Here is a 23,974-nt window from a genome sequence, read left to right as displayed (position 1 = left end):
TTTGAGAGTTGAGAGTTAAGGGGTAAAAGTTTAGGGGTAACCCGAGGAGGAACTTCTTTACTCAGAGAGTGGTAGCTGTGTGGAACGAGCTTCCAGTAGAAGTGGTAGAGGCAGGTTCGATATTGTCATTTAAAGTAAAATTAGATAGGTAAATGGACAGGAAAGGAATGGAGGGTTATGGGCTGAGTGTGGGTAGGTGGGACTAGGTGAGAGTAAACGTTCTAAACGTTCTAGAAGGGCCAAGATGGCCTGTTTCCATGCTGTAATTTTTATATGGATATATGGTTATATGATTAGAGGAGTGTCCAAACCAAGTGGGTGAAGGGATGTAGTTATTTCCGAACCTGGTGGTGTTGGACTACGGGCTTCTGTACCTTCTGCCCAATGGGAGCTGTGAGAAGGTGGCACGGCCAGGATTGTGGGGATCTCCGATGATGGATGTTGCCTGCTTCAGATGGTGTCCCCTGTAGATATTACCATTTAGGTTTAAGTCTTAATAATTCAAGTTCAAGTTTATTGTCATTCAACAGTACACCGCCAAATGAAATGACGTTCCTCTGGACCAAGGTGCACAACACAGTACATATAACTCACACTTAACATGTGGAGTAAAATTACCGCAAAGAAATTAACAAATAATAAAATATATTCCTGAAGATTGACATTTATCACAAAGTGCATTTACAACACAAGATAAAATGTAATTAGCAAATGTAAATGCAAACAAGAGAAAATCTGCAGATGCTGGAAATCCAATGCAACACACACAAAATGCTGAGGAACTCAGCAGGGCAGGCAGCTTCTATGGAAAATAGTAAATGGTCGACGTTTTGGGCCGAGACCCTTTGTCAGGAGGACTGGTGAAGGGTCCAGGCCCGAAACATTGACTGTTGTACTCTTTTCCATAGATGCTGCACGGCCTGTTGAGTTCCTCCTGCACTTTGTGAGTACAATGCTACTGGCGCTTCATACATAATGACATCTGGTGGCAGGGAGTTCAGTAGTCTCACGGCCAGGGGAGGAAGCTGTTTCCTATCCAAAGAGTCTTTGTCCTAATGCCCGATGGTAAGGGATCAAAGAGATTGCTGGACTGACAAGAGGGATCATTGACAATGCTAAGGACCTTGCGTATGCAGTGCTCTGATAAATATCCCCAATGGGTGGAAGAGAGACCCTGAGGAACCTGTCAGCAGTTCTTGCAATCCTTTGTCGGGTCTTGCTCTCAGATGCCTTGCGATTCCCATACCAGACAGTGATGCGGTGGGTGAAGACACTGTCGATGGTGGTCCTGTAAAAATTAGTTGGAATGGATGTGGATGTGGGGGGGGGGGGGGGGGGTGGGGTGCAGCCTCATTCACCTCAATCTCCTTAGGAAATGCTGTGCTTTCTTGACCAAAGAGGTAGTGTTGTGGGACCAGGTGAGATTGTCCATTATGTGCACTCCCAGAATTCTCTCCACAGAGGAGACATGTAAGTGCAGTGAGGAGTGGTTAAATCATTTAAATGGTTTAATAGTTAAACAAGCTTTATTGTAATCTCTGTTTTTATAAGCACTGGAGATTAAAAGAACATAAAATCTCATGTTTCCATAACTCTCCCTTACAGTTTATCCCTCTAACGCATATATGTCAAACTCAAGGCCCGCGGGCCAAATCCGGCCCGCGGTGGAATTATCTTTGGCCCGCGAGATAATATCTATTTACTATTAAAGCTGGCCCCAGTAATCGAATCGCCTATGGCGTATGATATGGCTAATGCTGAGTTTATTCAGGTACCAGGTTTTCAGGGTTTTTAGTGTTTATTCGGCAGTCTTCTTCATAAGAAACGGAATTTGTAAAGTGAAACACTTTGTAGTTATAGCAGAGACTGAGACACATGGGAGCAGGCTGAAAAAACGGAGGCAACGAAAGCTGCTTTCGCACGCGTCCGACTGATCCGGCCCGCATGAAGCTGCATTTTGCTTAATCCGGCCCATGACCTAAAATGAGTTTGACACCCCTGCTCTAACAGATTGTCATTGTGTTTTCCTTGCTCAGCTTTTAACTCCTGGAGTCCCAAGCTCGCTTGGGGCTTTTTTTTTCTGAGGTACTGTTCCTATTAAGTTCACCTATAGGGAGTAACCAGTTGGAAAATTGTCGATGACACCATGATAGAATTGTTGATGGGGAACTCCGTCGGAAAAGTTCAACCCCAGGAGTCATTGAGAAAGGTAATTGCAGAGTTTTGAAAGATGTCTGTGTGTTTATTGATGTGACACACTGTTTGTCAAAACAGGTGTTTATAGAAGAGTACAGGCCCTTTGGCCCACAATATTGTGCTGCCCTTTTAACCTTTTGTAAGATGAATCCTACATAGTCCTCCAAGTGTCTCAACCCAAAATGTCGACTGTCCATTTCCCTCCATATTTTCCTCAGCTCTTTGTTGCTTTCATGTTTTTGTTTGTTCTGATTGTGTTCCTTCTAAAAATGATGTTTATCTGATGCTTTTGCAAGTAAATTTTTCATTACACCTGTGCATACATATGAATACAGGGCCCAGGTGGAGGACTTTGTGCAAGCTGAATCATCTGCAGCTCAACATCAGTAAGACAAAGGAGATGGTGATGGGCTTTAGGAAGACTAAGCCTGCACTGCTCTGTTACTATTGATGGTGAGGATGTGGATGTGGTGAGGACCTACTAGTACCTGGGGTGCACCTGGATGACAGATTTGAGTGGAGCACCAACACAGAGGCTGTGTACAAGAAGGGCCAGAGTCACCTCTACTTCCTGAGGAGACCGAGGTCCTTTGGAGTGTGCAGGCCTCTCCTTCACATTTTCTGCCAGTCTGTTGTCGCCAGTACAATCTTCTATGCGAAGGTGTGCTGGGGACAATGTCATCAACACGGGTGATGCCAACAGGCTCAATAAACTGATTAGAAAGGCTGGCTCTGTTATAGGAGTCAAACTGGACACACTGGAGGCTGTGGTAGAACAAAGGACCCTACAGAAAATCCTGGCAATTCTGGACAATGTATCTCACTCTCTGCATATCACCTTGTCTGAACAGAGGAGCACTTCTAGTAATAGACAACTGCCCTGCTCCAAAGAGTGCTGTATAAGGTCATTCTACCCTCCGCCATTAAGCTCTATAAAGAGTCAACCTACAGCTGGGGAAGTGGTGACCCCCTCCTGTTAGACTGTTTGAGGTGACTTATTTTTTCTTCTTTCTACGTCTCTCCTAATATTTATATCTGTGCTCTTTTAATGCTACTGTGACACTGTAATTTCCTTAGGGATCAATAAAGCATCAATCTATATATATAAATAAGTAATAAATAATATTGATAAGATGAGTTGTAGGGTCCTACTAGTGAGACCACAGGTTGTGGGAACAGTTCAGTACTGGGGTGAGTGAAGTTACCCCCTCTGGTTCAGGAGCCTGCTGGTTGAGGGGTGAGAACTGTTCCTGAACCTGGAGGTGTGGGACGAGTAAAAGGGGGCGGGGCATAGGTGAGTGATTGATCGGAATGGGGCGGGGCCTATGGCGAAGCGACGACATTGTGGGCCGGTACTAGGGGCGGGGTTTCAGGTAATGACGAGCGAGCCGGGGCGGAGCTTTAGACGATGACGGGGTGGGCCGGGCCCGGGCCGGGGGTGGGGCTTCAGCCGATGACGGGGTGGGCCGGGCCCGGGCCGGGGGTGGGGCCAGCCGATGACGGGGTGGGCCGGGCCCGGGCCGGGGGTGGGGCCAGCCGATGACGGGGTGGGCCGGGCCCGGGCCGGGGGTGGGGCTTCAGCCGATGACGGGGTGGGCCGGGCCCGGGCCGGGGGTGGGGCTTCAGCCGATGACGAGAATGGGCCGGGCCCGGGCCGGGGGTGGGGCTTCAGCCGATGACGGGGTGGGCCGGGCCGGGGGTGGGGCTTCAGCCGATGTCGAGGAGGGCCGGGCCGGGGGTGGGGCTTCAGCCGATGACGGGGTGGGCCGGGCCGGGGGTGGGGCTTCAGCCGATGACGGGGGTGGGCCGGGCCGGGGGTGGGGCTTCAGCCGATGACGAGAATGGGCCGGGCCGGGGGTGGGGCTTCAGCCGATGACGGGGTGGGCCGGGCCGGGGGTGGGGCTTCAGCCGATGACGGGGTGGCCCGGGCCGGGGGTGGGGCTTCAGCCGATGACGGGGTGGGCCGGGCCGGGGGTGGGGCTTCAGCCGATGACGAGAATGGGCCGGGCCGGGGGTGGGGCTTCAGCCGATGACGGGGTGGCCCGGGCCGGGGGTGGGGCTTCAGCCGATGACGGGGTGGGCCGGGCCGGGGGTGGGGCTTCAGCCGATGACGGGGTGGGCCGGGCCGGGGGTGGGGCTTCAGCCGATGACGGGGTGGGCCGGGCCGGGGGTGGGGCTTCAGCCGATGACGGGAATGGGCCGGGCCCGGGCCGGGGGCGGGGCTTCAGCCGACAACGGGATGGGCCGGGCCGGGGGTGGGGCTTCAGCCGATGACGGGGTGGGCCGGGCCGTAGCCGGAGCCGGAGCCGGAGCCAGAGCGGTTGTGAGGTAGAGCTTTCGGCGGAGACACCGGGAGCGGCACTGGGCGCGGATGGAGCTGGAAAATATTGTGGCCAATACAGTGCTGCTGAAGGCCAGAGAAGGTACGGAGCTGGCTCGCGTCTGCCGCCGGGGGTTTGCGTGCCCCGAGGGGGGTAGGGAAGGATCCGCAATCCACTCCCCGACCCCCCGCATCCCTCCATGGGACCCTGGTCTGGACAGAAGCGGCAAGGCCGCAAGGAGATTCACCCCTCCTTTCACCGAATCCTCCGCCCGGTCGGCCTTTCCCCTCTTCCCGCGGCCGAGGGAAGCGGTGCTCCCTACTTTCCCTTTCCCTCCCCTCCCCTCCTCTGGCCCCCGCACTCCCCCTTCCCCTCCCCACTCAACCTCAGCTCCCCTCTCCCGCACCCCTCACTCCCCAATCGCACCTCGCTCCCTCCATCTCCCCCTTTGCAACCTCGTCCCTTTCTCCAACTCCATCTCTATTGTGTGTTCAAATGTGTTATTTTCCCCTCTCACCACCCTCACGTTTAATCAGCACCTTTCTCTTGAATACACCTTCACCCTGACCCATCTGATCCTTCCCCGTTTGTTCCTGGAACAACCTTTGAGTTGGTCCTGCTAGTTGACTGCTTTATAATTCTTCAAATCTGTCACTTAGGTGGAGACCTGTGTAGTTCACAGTTTTTCATTTTGAGCTTTCAAGTACTTAGACCATCTTCATTCCCTCTTTTTTTCTGTCGTACTTACTTAAAATTAAAATTGTTTGAGTGGTTGCTAATAGAGCCAAGAGCCTAGAGAATGTGAAATGATAAATAATCAGCCGCAGTCGATATAATCAACACAGCCCAGGGTTCAGAATCTTTTGTGGACTCCTGGTTAACTTATTTCTTTCTTGGCTAACAAATGTTGGTAACACTGTTACTGGTGACTCCAGCTACAGATCTGAGTATATTTTCCAAGTTGATGTTACTTAAGTAGTATTGAGAGTGACAGTTTGTGGTGGTGCCTCTTAAACTGAAGATGCAATAGTGAGGAATAAAGTCATAGAGCTCTACAGTGCAGAATCAGAGCCTTTGGCCTGTTTCATCCATGCCCAGCTGTTACTCTACCTAGTCCCATTGACACGACTTGGACCACGGCCCTCCATGCTCATCCCATCCTTGGTACTCAACCAGACTTTTAAATGTTGAAATTGAACCCACATTGACCACTTCCTCTGGCAGCTTCTGAGTGAAGAAGTTCCCCCTCAGGTTCACCTTTCACCCTTAACCTATGACCTTTAGTTCTCGTCTCATCCAATCTCAATGGTGAGGGGGGGAAGGTCTGCCTTTGTTTATCCTATCTAGAACTCTCGTAATTTTGTAAACCTCTATCAAATCCCTCCTCGTTTCCCTATGCTCCAGGGAACAAAGGCAACCTTTCCATATAACTCAGGTCAAGTCCTGGCAATGTCCTTGTAAATTTTCTCTGTATTCATAAAATCTTATCGATATCTTTCCTGTAGGTAGGTGGCAAAAACCTGCACATAGCACCCCAAATATGGCTTCACCAATGTTTTATAAAATTTCAACATAACATCCTGTTTCTCAAAAGAAACACGTCCTGGTTTGGCCACTCATTGCTTGTGACGTTTGTTTTAAAGTGTAAAAGTTTGGAGACAAAGTTAGTTGTATCTTCAAGTTCATATTGGTTTTGCTGAGCTTTTGGTCAGAATAGACCTTGCTGACCATGATTTATATCCTGGTGTAGGGTTGGCATTTTTATACCCAGCACTGTCTTGTGACATTGTGTGGACTTACTTCACTGTGATCTGTTTGCTCATCTTTGTGATTATGTTCCTGCACATAAGATGGGTCATAGGGCAAGCGTGCTGTAATTTCAGCTTTCAGTGATAAATACAGCAGTCGGCGACTGCTAAATGGACAGTCTAATGTTTGGTGTGCAGTGGAGGGTCAAAGCCAAAGAGGGGCACCCAAAGCGTAGTGAATCTGTGGAATTTGTTGCCACAGATTTCACCTGTCATCTATCAAATATGGAAGTGTCCACAACCAAAATGAAAAATTCCATGGAGAATTCAGCAGAGGGTTCTGCACTCTGAGATTGGAACTGTTACAGAGAACAGTACCGGAACAGGCACCTCGGCCCACAATGTTGTGCTGAACTAATTAACCTTATCCTTTCTGCCTACACAATGCCCTTGTCCTTGTACTCTCCTCACATTCACATGCCTATCTAAACATCTCATAAAAGTATTTAATGTATCTTCCTCTACCATCACACCACCACTTTGTAAAAAAAAAATGCCCCTCTCATCTCCTTGAAAATGAACCCTCTCACCTTAAATGCATGTCCTCTGGTATTAGACATCTCAACCCTGGGAAAAAGATGCTGTCTGTCTACTCTATAATCTTATGAACCTCTATCAGATCTTACCTCAGCCTCTGCTGATTCAGAGAGAAAGTTTGACTAGCATCATGTATGGCACGTGCCCTCTAATCCAGGTAGCATCTTCTGCATCATCTCAAAAGCCTCAGCATCCTTCCCACAGAGAGATGATCAGAACTGCATGCCGTCTCTACTTCTGAATGCATTTGAATTCTGTTTTCATCACCAGGTCACACTGGGCAGTGTTCCTCTAGTTGCCTGAGCCCAAAGCTCTTCAAGTTCCTCCTTGGACTCTTCCCTCTCTCTGCTGCTCCGGAGAAAACAGCCCAAGTTTGTCCAACCGCTTGTAGCATATGCCTCTAAATCCAGGCAGTGTCCTCTTGTTTGCCGCAGTTGAGGTGACTAACGTAGTCATTTATTGGCTGTGGGTGTTAACTGAATTTGGCCATTTGACCCATTAAGTGTGCTCCACTACTCATGGCTAATTTTATTTTTTCAACCCTCTTCTCCCAGCCTCTCGTAACTTTTAACTCCCTTGCCAATCGAGAACCTGTCACCCACTGCTTTAAATATACCCAATGACTTGCCCTCCGCAGCCATTGCGGCAACAAATTTCTACAGACTTACTACCCTCTGGCTAAATACATTCCCTTTCACCTCATTTTTAGAGGAGCGTCCCTTTATTCCAAAGCTGTGCCCTTAGATCCTAGACTCTTCTAATGGGAACATCATCTAAGTCCGCTTTCCGTTTCCGGTAGGCGTCAGTATTTCTACCCCCTCCCCACCCCCCAGGTCTTTCAGTTCTGAATCAGAATTATGTTTAATATTAAAGGCAGAGGTCATGAAATTTAAACACGTACAAACAAGCTGGAGGAACTCAGCAGGTCGGGCAGCATCCGTTGAAAGGACCAGTCAACGTTTTGGGCTGAGACCCTTCGTCAGGTCATGAAATTTGTTGTTTTGAGGTAGCAGTACAGTACAATATATTACCATTAGAAATAAAAATGTGTTGGTATGTGTCTGTACAATATATATGTAAATTTAAATTAAATAAGTAGAGAAAAAAAACAGGGAGGGAGTGTACAAGCATTCATTATCAATTCAGAAATCTGATGGTAGACATCTAGAAATCTGATGTCCTAGAACATTGAGTGTGTGTCTTCAGGCACTGCTACCTCCCCCCTCATGGTAGCAATGAGAAGTGGACATGCCCTGCTTTTGAGGGTTCTTAATGATGGATGCCACTGTCTCAATGCATTGCCTTTTGAAGATGTCCCTTGGTGGGGAGTCTTGTGCCCATGATGCAGCTTTTTCTGACCCTGTGCAGTGACCCTCCATACCAGACAGTGATGCAACCAGTTAGAATGCTCTGCAGGGTTCATCTGTAGAAATTTGCTAGAGTCTTTGGTGACTTACCAATTCTCCTCAGACTCCTCATGAAATTTTGCAGCTGTTTTGCCTTCTTTGCTCTGTCTGAGCTCCACTGAGTACAGTTCCAAAGGCATTGAATAGTCCTCGTATGTTAAGCCTTTAATTCCTGAGGCCATTCACATGAGTGTTCTTGAGTGGCTGGTGACGTGTTGCTGCTTTGCACTGCTGTGTGGTAAAGGTGTTAACACTTTGCTCTTTGGAATTCCAGCATTGAGACCGGGCGGTTCCCACCATTTTCATGCCATGGACCTCCATGGGTCCGTGGACTCCAGGTGGGGAAGCCCTGATTTAGACCCATTGACATTGAAGAAACAGTAACACATTTCTAAGTCAGGACTGTACACGGTCAGTGCTTACAAAGGTGGGCATTTAAAATCTCATCTCTTGGTCGTTTTAGATTCCTGCACTGAAGTGAAGGGGGCAGCATGGTAGTGTAGCGCTTTTACAGTGCCAGAGACGGTTTCAATTTCTGCCGCTGTACCCTATCCTTGTGACCAGGCGGGTTTCCTCTGGGTGCTCTGGTTTACTCCCGACATTCCAAAAGTGTACGGGTTAGTAAGTTCTGGGCATGCTACGTTGGCGCCGGAAACATGGTAACACTTCAGGGTGGTGTTGCTTGTTTGAAACTGTAATGTTTCGATATACATGTGATAAAGCTAATCTAATTTTAAAAAGTATATAAAGTCACAGCCACACTGGACAGAATGGGCTCTGTGGCCCATCAGGTCTACACCAGATGTCAAGCCTCCTCAATGGGAGGCAAAGGATGGTTGTTTTTTCTTTCAGACTAGCGACCTTTAAGCAATGGTGTGCCACAGGGATGGGTTCTCAGTGTCCTGTTGGTTGTCATGTATATTAATGATTTGAATGAAAGTGTAGGTGGTATGATTAGGAAGTTTGGATATTACTCCAAAATCGATCTGCAGTGTACAGTGTAGGAAGGTTATCTAAAATTTAACAAGAGCGAGATTGATTGGGAGAGTGGTTAAAGGATACAACAGGTAGAATTTGACTTGGTTGCATGTGAGATAATGCATTTTGTGAAGTTAAACCACGCCTGGATATGTACAGTGAAGGAGCGGGTCACTGTGCTTTCCAGAATAGAAAGACTGAGCTGAATGCAGACCAGTACAGGCCCTTTGGCCAATGATGTTCTGCTGACCTTATAACCTGCTCAAAGTTCACGGTACATTTATTTTCAAAGTACATACAGTATGACGTGCAACGAGCTCAAATAGACATGTTGGTTGGCATGGGCGAGTTGGCTTTTGGACTAATCAGCTTAAATCAGACTTGGAGCTCATGGTCTAATGAGCGGCAGTGATCCCGGTTCTCTGCACCGTTCCCTGCATGGAGTTGGTCCATTCCCAGGGATGGGGGTGCTTCTGATTGGACTGGCCTGATGCCCACTTCCACTGCAGAGGAGGTAGTAGTTGCTGTAGTCCTGATCGAAATGGTGCTGAGAGTTTTAAAACAATCGTCAGTCGGGAATGATTTGAATCTTGTGCCTCAGTTGAAATGCTGCCTAGATTTTCTTGTTGATGGGATGTCTCCTGACCTATTGCCATTGCTCTGTGCAGATCTGCTTTTTGGCTGGAAGAGGCAAGGGGCTGGAGAAGAAAGAATCTGATAGGATGAAATAAAGGGAAGAGGGGTTGAGGGCAAGAGAAAAGGGTAGAGGGGTTGGACAAATAAGGGGGAAGATGCCATTTGTACTCTAAATCTTTTCCTCAGAAGTCCAGCATACATATTGTGCTGCCTTAAACCTATTTGTTGCAGGACCGGGGAAGACCAGCCAATTTATTCCCCAGAAGATCCTGAAAGAACCAGTTGACAGTCTAGTGCTCCTTTTTTTTGGGTCAATGGTCAAAATTTCAGGTTTATTCCAGGTTGGAGTTTAACATTCCATTATCCATATTACAGTGATGTTGTCAGTACACAGTTATCATAACAGTTCTGTATTTAATTAGGTGATTTAACTGGAGGCTACATCACTATACAATATTGCCTTAACCTAATTAAATACAGAATTATTTTGGAACTGGATGCTCTTTGTCCTAGCAAAGCATAACTGAGTGAAGGTGTGCAATTAAGAATGACAATGCCAGCAGATCTTTAACTGCAACCTGTGCAGACTTGATAACATTCAACTGTCCATAGGTTTATATGAAATAGGAGCAGACTTAGGGTATTCAGTCCAATGAGGATGCTCCACCATTCCAACATGACTAATTTATTATCCCGCTCAACCCCGTTCTCCTTCCTTCTCCCCGTAACTTTTGATGCCCTTACTAATCAAGAATCTTTCAACCTTTTCTTTAAATATACCCAATGATTTAGCCTCCACAACCATCTGTGGCAATGAATTCCACAGATTTACCATGCTATGGCTAAAGAAATTCCTCTTCATCTTTGCTTTAAAGGGATGTAACCTTGTATTCTGAGTTTGTGTCCTCTGGTCCTAGACTCGCCCTCTGTAGGAAACATCCTCACCACGTCCATTCAATATTCAATTAGATTCCTCCCCTCATTCTGGCCAGAGCCATCAAATGCTCCTTATATGTTACCCCTTTCACTCTTGGGGTCATTCTCATAAACCTCCTCTGGACCCTCTCCAATCTCAGCACATCCTTTGTTAGGTAATGGGCCCAAAACTGCTCTCAATATTCCAAGTATGGTCTGACCAATGCCTTATTAAGTCTCAGCATTCCATTCTTGCTTAGTCACTGTCAGCAGTGGATAAGTTGGCAAGTTTGTTGGATCTAATGCCATCCTAGAGTCCTGAGCATCATTGCCCAGTGCAGCATTCAGGACCTACCCCACAGTTGGTGCCATATCTTGGATGACCTCATTGTAAACTACCAGAAGTTGAAAGCTTTGATGGATGGATGTGCAGAGGATATTCCCAGTAGTGAGGGAGTCTAGGACCAGAGGGTATAGTCTCAGAACAGAAGGACATGATGAACAGTGATGAGGAGGAATTTCTTTAGCCGGAGTGTGGTGAATCTGTGAAATTCATTGCCACCAATGGATGTGGGGGCCAAGTTGTTGGGTATATATAGAGTGGAGTTTGATAGGTTCTTGATTAGTAAGGGTGTCAAAGGTTATGAGGGGAAGACAAGAAATTGACACCGAGAGGGAAAATAAATCGACCTTGATCAAATGGCTGAGAAGAATCGATGAACCAAATGGTCTAATTCTGCTCCTATGCCTTAGGGACTTGCTTAGTCTTGATCTTCAGCTCTCTCAGTTGAGTATGAAAGAGCTAATGTGATACTTCTAGGGAGCTTTTCAGTGTGTACCAGCCAGTGTACTTTTCCCCTTAACTATTGCTAAAACTGATATCTGGTGATTATCATTTTACTGTTAATGGGAACTTCGTGTGAGCAAATTGGCTGCTTTTCAACATGAACTTCAATTCAGAAGCATGTCTTTGTTTGCAAGCTATTGTGTGGCAGTATGGGGCAGTAAGATACGATACAAATAAAACTCTTGGAGAAAACACTTTCATTTAGTTGCTACTGACAACGTATGTAAAGTTGGGCTGTGGAACAGGAAGTGTACAATCGATGAATCAAGGACCTAGAGAAGCCAGGTTTATTTTTTGGGTGTGAAACAATTGGGTAAACAGATAAGATAAACTCCTGTCAGAGCCTAATGGAATGGGAGAACTTTTATATTCCACCCACTCAAATGTCTGAGAAAATGTTGAGTTGAATACTGGGGTTTACTTCAGACTGATTGTAGTGCTAGATGGAAGATTGCATGGGAATGATGGGCCAAATGGCTAACCTAATTCTATTTTAAGCCACATGACAATCTATGCTTGCCCTTTTTTAAAATAATGACCCATGTTAGCTGATAGTTGCAACGTTATAGATAAAGACTTGAATGTATATAGTCTCTTGCGTGTAGCTCTTTACGGAAGGACCGTCACCTCACATGCAGACCAGTTTCTGATATTCTGAGATTTATGTGATTATTGGACTATATATTGGTTTCCTTCATTTTCTCGGTGTTTTCTTTCTTGTGGCTGATTGGCGGGTGGGTGACTTAATTTTTTTGTGTGTAAGAGTGGGGTTGGGGGTTTGGTGCTACTGTTGCTGTTCTCTGCGAGCGATGGGGGTTAGGACTGTTATTGACACTGTTTTTTGCTTGTGAGGGGGTTGGGGCTGTTACTGTCTTTTTTGCTGTTGGGAGGAGGAATCTTTGGGGTCTGAGTTCTGTTTCTTTTATCGTGTCGGGGGAGCTGTTGTCTGTCTTTTGTCAACATCCACTGTCTTTCTGTATTTAATGGCTATCTGGAGAAGACAAATGTTAGATTTGTATGCTTTGACAATAAATTGAACTTTTGAAACCTGAGGTGTCCTGGTCAATATACACTGTACATAGCTGTGGCATCATTATATGAACATAATTTATGGCCATGATCAGATTTATGGAACTTGTATTTTATTTTACAATAGTGACTACATTTCAGAAGGATTATATTGATTGGTCATCCTAAAGCTGTAGAAATGCAAAATATTCTTTGAAAGGTTTTACATCTGATGAAATAGTTCAGATTCAAATGTCACATCTATATTGAAACGTATAGTGAAACATGTTGCTTGTGTTAACGACCAGCACACCCCAGGGTTTGCTGGTGGCAGCCTGCCCTTAAACCATGACCTGACTCCCTAACTCTGTCCCCAAAACCATCTCTACAAACCTAAACAAAACTCTTCTCTGAACTGAGACCTCAACGAGAGTTCTGAAATGTCTTCAGGACTGCAGTTCCAGTTAACCGCTGCCCCCATCCCCCTCTGGCACGTTGGATGCTGTTGGAGATTCCCTGTTGGGGGCTGGAAATTTGAAACCTCAAGGGTAGTCTGCTCCTGATTATCTCGTAATAAAAGTTTACAGAGTAGCACTGATTCTGATTTGGCAGGAAATCCAACCCCACGCTGAGGCCTTGAGTTACCTCTCGGACATTCAGCTTATTATCAGGCCCTCTATCCACCCTTTGATTCCTGGAATCTGAGTTCCGACTGTTGTAAATGCCGTGGTGTTTACAGTGGCCATTAAATCTAATGGCTCAGTTCACCGAGGCTTGGGCCAGGAGGTAGAGGACAGCCGTGTGTGGAATGGGGGTCGCTTTGTTACTGTTGTCCTGTTCTTGCTGTGATCTGAGTTGGTCTGCTGAACTTTGTGGTCACTCTGGGCCACACTTGCCTCTTGGGTTGCGTTGGTTGTTAACACAGATTGCACATTTCATTGTATGCTTTGATGTACTGGAGATAAGTGAATGAATCTGTGTCTGAAAGTTAATCCAAAGCAACACACACAAAGTGCTGGAGGAACTCAGCAGGCCAGGCAGCGACCGTGGAGAAGAGTAGGCAGTGCCGTGTTGGCCCAAGACCCTCCCTCAGGACCAGAAAGGAAGGGGAGGAGTCAGTATAGGAATTGGAGGGAGGGGATGGAGAAGCACAAGGTGGCAGGTGATGGGTGGAACTAGGAGGTTGATTGGTGAAAGAGATAAAGGGTTAGAGGAGGGGAATCTGATAGATGATAGAAGACCATGGAAGAAAGGGAAGGTGATGGGCAGGTAAGGTGAGAGAGTTTCTTTTGTCTTTTGTTTCTGAACGTTGTTGCACAGCTTGATACGGGTTGCTAACGAGATGTATGGTGTGTTTACCTTTGTCATTCGAGGGATTGAGTTTGAGCTGCTAGGCTGCTTCTGTACAATTCTGTATTTGTAAATGTTGAGTGGAGAGTGAGCTTGTAAATCTGGCGGGAGCAAAGATGTTGGGAATGGCGTGGGTGGAGTGCTTGGGAGGGGTATGAGACAGGTGGCAGAGGAGGAAGGGCAGTGGGTGGCACGAGTGCAGACACCTAGTCCTGAGACACCAGGGAAGGATGTTTGATCCCAAACAATTGTTTCATTGATCAATCTCTCTGGCTATCCATCCCATAGGATGACAATGGTTCCTTTCAGTCAGTCAGTGGGGTTTGAAATGTGCGTCCTGGAGTGGCTGTTCAGGCCAATCCTTGACAGGCACTGCTTGCCACATACTTGGCAGCTGAGGCCTGGAGGGGCAGCAGGGGCAAAGCTCTGTGGTGGTGCTTCCTGTGCCTTTCCTCTGTTGCCTCTATGAGCTTGTTCTCAGCAGCGTCCACACCCTTTTCTGATGGCGTCCCTCCACAGTAGGCGATCTTGAGCCAGATCCTCCCATGTTGATGGGGCAATGTCAGCTTTCTTGAGGCTCCAGTGCAGAACATCCTTGTACCGCAGTCACTGGCTTCCTCGTTTTCGGGTACCATGGACAGTTGGCCGGACAAGATGTCCTTGGGCAGTCTCCCGTCAGGTATTCTGACAACATGTCCTGCCCAGCGCAGTTGGGCTGACATCACCAAGGTTGAAACTGCTGGCACTCTGGGTCGAGAGAGGACCTCGGTATTGGAGACCTTGTCTCGCCTGGTGATCTTCATCAGCGAACGTAGGTGACGCTGCTGCAGTTGGTCAAGCTGGCGTAGTGACTCTGATATGGGCACCACATCTCACATCCGTATAGCAAGGCTGATATGACAACGACCCTGTATACCTCGCACTTGGTGGCCAACCTGATGTTCTGTGAACAAACTCGATCTTTCAGCTGACCAAAGGCAAAGCAGGCTTTTCTGGTTCTTGACTCAATCTCTACATCCAGAGAAGCTGAGGATGTTATTATGCTGCCCAGGTGCAAAATTTGGTGACAGCATTGAGACGAGTGTTATCAATGAGGACAGTTGGTTCTTCGTAGCTTGAGCCAGGAGCCGGTTGGTACAAAACTTCCGTCTTTTTCAGGCTGATTGCCAGTCCGAAGCTTTTGGCTGCACTGGCAAAGCGACTGGTGATCTCCTGTAAGTCTTCGAGAGAGTGGGCAACAGTGCCCAGTCATCAGCAAACGGTAGCTCATGCACCACAATGTCCCTGGCTTTTGTTTCTGCTCTCAGTCTTGCGAGGTTGAGGGGCCCGCCATCAGCCCACATTTGTAGGAAGACCCCTGACTTCAGGTCTGATGTGGCATCCTGAAGAACAGCAGTGAAGAATAGTCCAGAGTAGGAGCCAAAACACAACCCTGTTTTACGCCGTTGCTGATGGGAAATGGGTCTGACAATTCACCATGCATGTTGATGTGGCCCTCCATGCCTTCGTGGAACTGACAGATGATGTTGGTTAGGTGTGGGGGGCAACCGAATTTTGGTAGGAGCTTCCACAAGCCATCTCTACCAACAGTGTCAAACGCTTTGGTTAGATCAACAAATGTGACATAGAGACTTTCAACACATTTCTCGTGGAGCTTCCTCAGTGAGAAGATCAAGTCCTCTGTACTATGGCCTGTTCAAAAACCACACTGGCCTTCTGCAAGGATGTTGTCACTGATGTTGGACACCAAGTGTCTAAGGATGATCTTTGCGAGGCATTTTCCTGCAGCTGACAGAAGAGAGATACCACGGTTGTTGCAGTCTCTCTTGTCTCCCTTGTTCTTGTAGATGGTGACGATTGATGCATCTTTGAAGTCTTGTGGTAGTTCTGCAGCTCCCCACAACTTTGTGAACAGCTGGTGCAGGCGTGGTGTCAGTGTGTTACCATGGTACTGGTAGATCTCGGCTGCGAAACTGTCAAGCCCTGGTGCTTTGTTGGGTTTTAGCTGTTTGATGACCTCCTGAAGAGTAGGGGGAGCATCTAACTCGAACAGTATGGGTCGAGGGGTCAATACAGAATGTTTCTGTGGTGCTTCCAGCTCTCTCCCCTTTTCCCAACCCCGATTCTCCTCTCACTGCCCACTTCCCACTCTCAGTCAACAATGGACACCCATATCAGAATCAGGTTTGTCATCACTCACATGTATCATTTTTTGTGGCATCAGTACAGCGCAATACATAAAATTACTCCAGTACTGTGCAGGAGTCTTAGGCACCCAAGCTGTATATGTGTGCTTAAGACTTTTGCACAGTAGTGTACAATATATCATAAGGATTGGATCAAGTAACAGCCAGAGACTTTTTCCCCTATGGCAGAAATAACTAATATGAAGATGCATGATTTTAAGGTGATTGGGAAAAATTAAAGGGGGGTTTTGGAGGTAAGATATTATTTACATAGAGTGGCAGCCGGTTGGAATGTGCTTCCAAGAGTGGTGGTGGAGGCAGATACATTAGGGACATTTAGGAGACTCTTGGGAATTTGTGTGAAAGAAAAATGGAGGGCCACATGGGACGGGAAAGGATTGGTTGATCTTGGACTAGGTTAAGAGGTCAGCTCGGCATTGTGGGCCAAAGGTACTGTGCTGTAGTGTTCTGCGTTCTATGAACAGTTATTTCCAGCCCTTGCCAGAACTTATTGCGATTTCAAGTTCTAACAAAGGTTCACAGATCTGAAATGCTGCCATTTTTGCTTTGCGCGGATTCTGATTGATGAGTTTTCCCAGTCTCCTTCTATTTCATATTTTTAGCGGACACAGTTTTGCTTGGTTTTCATTGTTCTCCCTGCCTAGTTTTCCAGCCCTCTGTGATACAGTATTTACCTCTTGACTGTCTTTTGAGCCGAGTATTCCCCTGGCAGTGTGTCCTCCACCATGCCGTTCATCGAGTCCACCCAGCCCATTTTATTTATTTCACTCCTCCCAACGGCTGTGTCAAGACTGGAGACAGTGTTCCTCTAATTGTTCCCACTTCGCTCAATCAGCACAGTCCAGAGATCAAGTTTTGTTTGTTTTATTGGAACAAACAAATGACATAGCTTGTTCATTGACAATGCCAAATCCCTCTGTAGCATTGACTCTCCCTATCTCTGCAGTCCTCTGACATCTTGCTGGCTCTTCAGTTTTGGCCTTGTGAACCTCATGCCCACATCAGTTGGCGTGGCCTTGTGTTGCTCAGTGCCTAGGTGCTGGGATTGCCTCCCTTTATCTCAGCGTTGTTCTGCGTGATTAATACAGATATGCAGCACATATCATTTAGTTAAAATGACGTAAATGTTCTGCTACTAATATGCATTCTGTTTTACTCTCACAAAAGAGTAGGTTTTCTTCACTGGGGGATCTCTGTAAATTGGATTTTCTTTTTTAAACACAGATGTGATCTGCTTATTTGGGACACCACTGACTTCATAAATTCCAGGGTTTAATTTCCCAGCTCTTTGCTTTTTTTCAGCTTAATTCACATCAGTGGTCCTGGCCTCTGAAATACTCATCCAATACCAACTACTGCTTTAATACTATAGCTGTCATGGTTCCACATCTGTAGACTAGTTCTATTTCTTCTATTCACATTGGAAAATACAGTGAAATGCGTTGTTTGTGTCAAGGATGTGTTGGGGATAGCCAGCTAGTGTCACCATTGGCAATGTAGCATGCCCGCAGCTTACTAACTGGAACCTGTGCATCTTTGGAAGCGTGACCCTCCCACAGAAAACCCACTTGGCCATGGGTAGAATGTACAGGAATTGTTTCCAGTGGTGCTGTAAAGCCTTACGCTAACCATTACACTGCCATGCTGTCTCTTTGTTTCTCAGTATGCCTTCAGCACCCCGTGTACTGTGTTGGTATCCCGACGAGACCTCCCAAAGTCACCGTCCCACTCTTATCAGCATTAAATTCCATCTGCCTTTGCTCTGCCTGTCACTCTCATTACTTTTTCTGGATATTTATTTATTTAGGGATATAGCAGTCTTCTGACCCACTGAGCTGTGTCACCGACTGACGTAACCCTAGCCTAGTCACAGGAAATTCACGATGACCAATTAACCTACTAACGGTACATCTTTGGACTGTGGTAGACCAGAGCACCCAGGGGAAACCCATGCACACACTGGAAGTATATACAAACTTTCTTACTGAAGACACCAGAATTGAACTCCAACCACCACCCTGAGTGCCAACCTGTACTCAGTGCTAACCACCACCCTGAGTGCCAACCCGTACACTCCTGTGGCACCCTGGTTTCCTGTAACTTCTCCAATTTTCAGTTCTACTTGGGGTGACAGTGCCAAGTTGTGGTGACCAACTTTTTCATCTGCCACCTTGTTCTATTCAGAGATGCTGCTAATTCCAGTTGGCAATTTCAACATTATAATTTAAAACGGTGATAATCTTAAGAGTAGTTTAAAGGGTCAGCACATCCCTTTATGAGATCTTGCTGTGTCCCACGTGCATGTCTGCACTCCGCTAGCTGGGAAACATTTTGAGAACCTGCGCTGCCCCATTGTGCGTTAATGAACAGATCTGATTTGGTGATGTTGATTTGCAGGGATTAATATTGGCCAGAGGGTGTAGCCATTTCCATCTGTTTGTGACTTTAATACCCATAGGTTGACCCCAGAGCACTTTGGTGGTTCCCGGAAAATAATTCTGACCATAGTCAGCATCCTGCTTGTACGTAATCCCCTCTCACGTCTCCCATGTGTATTGGTGTTTTAGGCAATAGTATTTTGGAATCTTTGTTAAGTGTAGCGGTTAGCATAATGCTATTACAGTGCCAGTGACCGCTGCCTGTAAGGAGTTTGTAGGCTCTCCCTGCAACCACATGGGCTCTGGTTTCCTCCCACATTCCAAAGACAAATGGGTTAATAGGTGAGTTGGTCATATGGTTGTAATAGGCCGTTGACTTATTGGGCCAGAAGGGGCTGTTGCTATGCAGTATCTTTAAATAAAAAACACAAAGTACACTGCAGATGCTGTGGTCAAATCAACACGTACAAACAAGCTGGATGAACTCAGGTCGGGCAGCATCCATTGAAAGGAGCAGTCAACGTTTCAGGCTGAGACCCTTCATCAGGACTGACGAAGGAGGGGGCGGGGGCCCTATAAAGAAAATAAAAAATATCTGCAGGCTTTGTTTCGGGTGGAAGAGGTGGTGCATGAGAAGGTGGGGTTTGTAGAAGGAGGGTAATCAATGTGAGCATTCAAGGTCATGAGACCTCTTGCATATCTCTATACTTGCTGGGCAACACCTGTGGCTTCAGACTAATGAAAATGAAATGTTCCCAGGAGAAGTGCCTTGTTTACTGGAAAATAAATGTTTTGGAGCCCACTAAGGAGTTTCAGACAGATTAGTATTCCTTGTAGCATTTCTTGACTCTGCACCTTTGCCAAAGTGGCAGCTTAAACTAGTGGGCCAAATCTGTTTTAAATAATTGTCTCTTTCAATATTTTTATTAATTTCTACATAGAAGAATACAGAGTACAAGAAGATATATATTATAAGTTAAAAAAAGATAAAATAATACCAAGTACATTATAGTTGAATCACACTTGCAATCTCATTACCCTGTATTCATGTAAATGAAATTAAATCGTAATATTGAAATGTGATAATTTTATTATACACAAAAAAAAAATCTAAGCCCACTACCAAGATTGAAACTGTTTGGTAAAGAAAGAAAAAAAGGAAAAAAAATCCTTATCATATAGTGAAATATGTTATTAGCCAACATCCGTACTTTAACAGCAAGTCAAAGGTTTTGAAAATAGTTCAAAAATGGTCCCCACAATGTTTGAAAGTCTTGACTAGATTCAGAAATTGAACAACGGATCTTCTTTAAATTAAAGCACAACATAACATCACGTAACCATTGAGCGTGAGTAGGCTGAACGGCATCCTTTCATTTAAGCAAGAGCGCCCTCCTAGCTGTAAGAGAAATAGAAGCCAAAATGTGCAAATCAGATGTCTCCAAAATAATATCTTTTCCTCCAACAATACTGAATAAGGCAGTCAAAGCGTTAGGCTTAAAATTTACTTTGAAAAGTACAGAGAAAGTCTGGAATACTTCCAGTATTTTTCAAGACTCGGACATGTCCAAAACATATGAAGTAGTAAAGCTTCTGCATTGTTACATCTATCAGAATAGGGAGATATATCCGAATAAAAATGAGATAGCTTATCCTTGGTCATGTGGGCCCTGTGGACCACTTTAAATTGTAGGAGGGATATAGTAACTACAAATTAGAGACTTTCTGCGACCTCAATTATATACATTTCCTAAAAGTCCAGATAAGAACTTATTAGATGTAATTTCTAATTTGAAACCTTTTCACAATGGTTCAATATCTGATATTTATGGCATGTTGCTGGGAATGAGAAATGCTCCTTTAGACAAAATTAAAAATCTTTGGGAACAAGGTTTACAGAGTTCAGTTTCTGAGGAAACAGAATGAAATTTTTGAAGTGGTTAACACTTCATTGTTATGTGCCTGCCACTCCCTCCTACAATTTAAAGTGGTTTTAAATCATTGTCATTGAATCAGATTTCAAAGTACATTTATTATCAAAGTATGTATAAAGCGTGCAACCTTTTGAGATTCGTCTGCTTACAGGGAGCCACTAAACAGGAATCAGAATCAGGTTTATTATCAACAGCCATGTATCATGAAATTAGTTAACTTAGCAGCAGCATTTCAATGCAATACATAATCTAGCAGAGAAAAATAAGTAAAATAACAATAGTAAATAAACAAATCATTTATGTAAATTGATAGATTAAAAAAAGTGCAAAAACAGAAATACTATATATTAAAAAAAAAGCTGAGGTAGTGTCCAAAGATTCAATGTCCATTTAGGAATCGAATGGTAGAAGGGAAGAAGCTGTTTCTGAATCGCTGAGTGTGTGGCTTCAGGCTTCTGCACCTCCTACTTTCAAGATTCAAGATTCAAAAAATTTATTATCATTCTAACCATACATCAGCTCTGCAGGGCAGAATGAGACAGCGTTTCCCAGGAGCAGTGCAATCATAACATAACAAACGCAACACTAAATAATAAACACAACAATAAATAGTAAAACACAACAGTCACATGTCAGTTAAAATCAAGTTATAAGTGTCCAGTGCAAGTTAAAAGTGTCCAAAGCAGAGTCAGGTAGAGCAGCTATTTAGCAGTCTGACTGCCTGAGGGAGGAAGCTGTTTAGTAGCCTTGTGGTTTTAGTTTTGATGCTCCTGTAACGTTTGCCTGTTACTTGATGGTAACAGTGAGAAAAGGACTAGATTTACAACTTCCTGCAGCTTCTTTTGGTCCTGTGCAGTAGCCCCTCCATACCAGACAGTGATGCAGCCAAAACCCGAAGGAATCCAAATTTTAAGAAAACAACACCCAATGAGCAGCAAGTGGAGTAAAAGCCACAAATGGTGCAAACAATAAAAACAAACAACAGAAAGTGAGTCCGTAGACTTGGAGCATGCCCACAGCCTCAGGCTCAGTTCGTCAGACAGCGGGGCTGGATGTGTGAAGCTTGCAAACATTAAGCCTGGAGCAGGACATAGCTTCAGCACCAATCTGAGCAGCAAGGAGAACCATCGGGCTTTGTGTCCAAGGGTATGGGCTTGTTACTGTCAGGTGTATGAACGTACAGTGAAAAGTTTGCCTTGTGCACTGTTCATACAGATCAAATTATTACACGGTGCATTGAGCTAGAATAAGGTAAAACTAAATGCAGAATAAAATGTAAAATCAATGCAGATGAGCGATAAAGTGCGAGACCATAAAGAGGTAGATTGTGTGGGCAAGAGTTCATTTTATCACATGAGGTCTGTTCAAGAGTCTTGATAAGCTGTCCTTGAGCGTTTGTATCTTCTGCCCGATGAGAGAGGGGCCAAGGGAGAATGTCAGGGTGGGTGAGGTCTTTGGCTGCTTTACTGAGGCAGTGAGAAACATAAACAGTCTATAGAGGGAGGCTGCTTCCTGTGATGTGCTGAGCTGTCTCCTCAGCTCTGCAGTTTGTTGAGGTCTCCTGCAGACAGTTGCCATTCTAAGCTGTTATGCACTGCTTTCTATGGTGCATCAGTAAAGATTGTTAAGACTCGACGGGGTCATGCTGAATTTCTTTAGCCTCCTGGGGAAGTAGAGGAGTTGGCGAGCTTTCTTGGCCACGACATCAGGATTATTTGGCTAGGACAGCTACTGGTGATATTCACACCTAGAAGCTCAAAGCACTCAAATTCAACACCATTGACATATATGGGTGCATCTGTACTTCACCCTCCCTAATAATATTGCAAACCTTAATTTGTGCTAAAGATGTGTAGAACTTGGGTGGACTACACTTAACAATTGTACAGTTGCGGTTGATATTCTGTTAAGGATGTGAAGTGACTGGAGAGGGTGCAGAAATGATTTGCGTGATGCCACAACTGTGAAGTCGCTTGTCAGCAAAGAATGAACATTTTGTTCTGCTTTTCTCAAAAAGGGCAAACTGTGGATGGCCTAATTCAGATGTATGAAGGATTTTTTTTTGTTTTGGTAGGAAGAGAGCGTTGTATTCACTTGAGAGAATAGAGGATGTTATCAAAAGTGCAAGAAAGGAAACTAAATGTGGAACTAGTTATGACTTTGAGGAGACTGTACCCATAAACTTAAAGATAGCTAGGTGTACAAGAAGAAAATGAGAGCTATTCTTTTGGATTTAGAGCCTAGTAGTATGAATTAGATTAGTTGAATAAGCCATTTGGATCAATTTTTGCTTTATGCTGGAATGATTGGACTACACGAGTGAATCTGCAGATGCTGGAAATGAATAAAAACACAATGCTGGCAGAACTCAGCAGGCCAGACAGCATCTATGGGAGGAGGTAGTGACGACGTGAGGTTTCGGCCCGAAACATTGTCACTACCTCCTCCCATAGATGCTGTCTGGCCTGCTGAGTTCTGCCAGCATTTTGTGTTTTTAATGATTGGTCTAGTTCGCTCATCCTCCTGCAGATTTCTTTTTATGTATTTATACAAATTTTTAAAAATACAATGATCCATTTAGGATGTAGAAGCTTTAGAGAGGGTGCAGAGGAGGTTTACCAGGATGCTGCCTGGATTAGAGACTGTGTCTTATGAGTGAGCTAGGGGTTCAAAGTAAATTTATATCAAACTACATAAATGTTGCTGTATACAACCCTGAGGTTCACTTGCTTGCGGGGTTTTCTTTTTGGAGAGGAGGGCGAGAGGTGACTTAATAGACATGTACAAGATGACAGGCGCAGATAGAATGAACAGCCAGAGACTTTTTCCCAGGACGGAACTTATGCAACGGGGGCATAATCTGAAGGTGATTGGAGGAAAGGACAGAGAGTGGTAGTGTGTAGAACACCCTGGCACGGTGGTGGTAGGGGCAAATATATAAATTATATTAAGTTGGAGGGCTATATAGGAGGGAAGGGTTAGATTGATCTCTGAGTAGGTTAAAAGGTTGGCCCAACATTTTGGGCTGAAGGGCTTGTACTGTGTTGTAGTGTTCTTTGAATCTACACCCATTGCTTCTTCTGGAGAATCTCTGCTCCTAACCACTCCTAGAATATCACTATAGTTCTGCCCTTTGCCTTCATTCTGTATCCTTAAGTTATTGATCCTTTGGCTAGCAGCAGTTGTTTCATGACATGAATCCCAGGACGTATCCTCTTCTCTTGCCACCATCAGGAAGGATGCACAGGAGCCCAAAGTGACAGACCCACAGGCGATTCAGGAACAGCTTTTCTTCCCCTCTGCCATCAGATTTCTGAATGGACATTCAATAGTAGCACTACCTTGCTACTATTTTTCCTTTGTTTTGAACTAATTTAATATAACTTTTTAAATAAATGTATATACCTACTATAATTTACAGTTTTTATTATGCATTACAATGTACTGCTGCCA

The 23,974-nt window shown here is 45.3% G+C and overlaps 1 protein-coding gene across 1 annotated transcript in view; it reads left to right on the top strand.

Moving 5' to 3' along the window:
• The first annotated feature begins 4,476 nt into the window (after positions 1 to 4,476).
• Positions 4,477 to 23,974, top strand: part of LOC140728870 (G protein-coupled receptor kinase 5-like) — a 169,695-nt gene continuing 150,197 nt past the window's right edge. Inside the window, exon 1 of the mRNA XM_073047913.1 lies at positions 4,477 to 4,619. Coding sequence (XP_072904014.1) covers positions 4,568 to 4,619 — 52 coding nt within the window. The 5' untranslated portion in view covers positions 4,477 to 4,567. The remainder of the gene's footprint in view (positions 4,620 to 23,974) is intronic.

Source organism: Hemitrygon akajei, chromosome 6 (genome assembly GCF_048418815.1).
Source record: "Hemitrygon akajei chromosome 6, sHemAka1.3, whole genome shotgun sequence".
Lineage (NCBI taxonomy): Eukaryota > Metazoa > Chordata > Chondrichthyes > Myliobatiformes > Dasyatidae > Hemitrygon > Hemitrygon akajei.
Note: the sequence above shows the minus strand (reverse complement) of the source record. Positions and strands in the feature narration are given on the sequence as shown.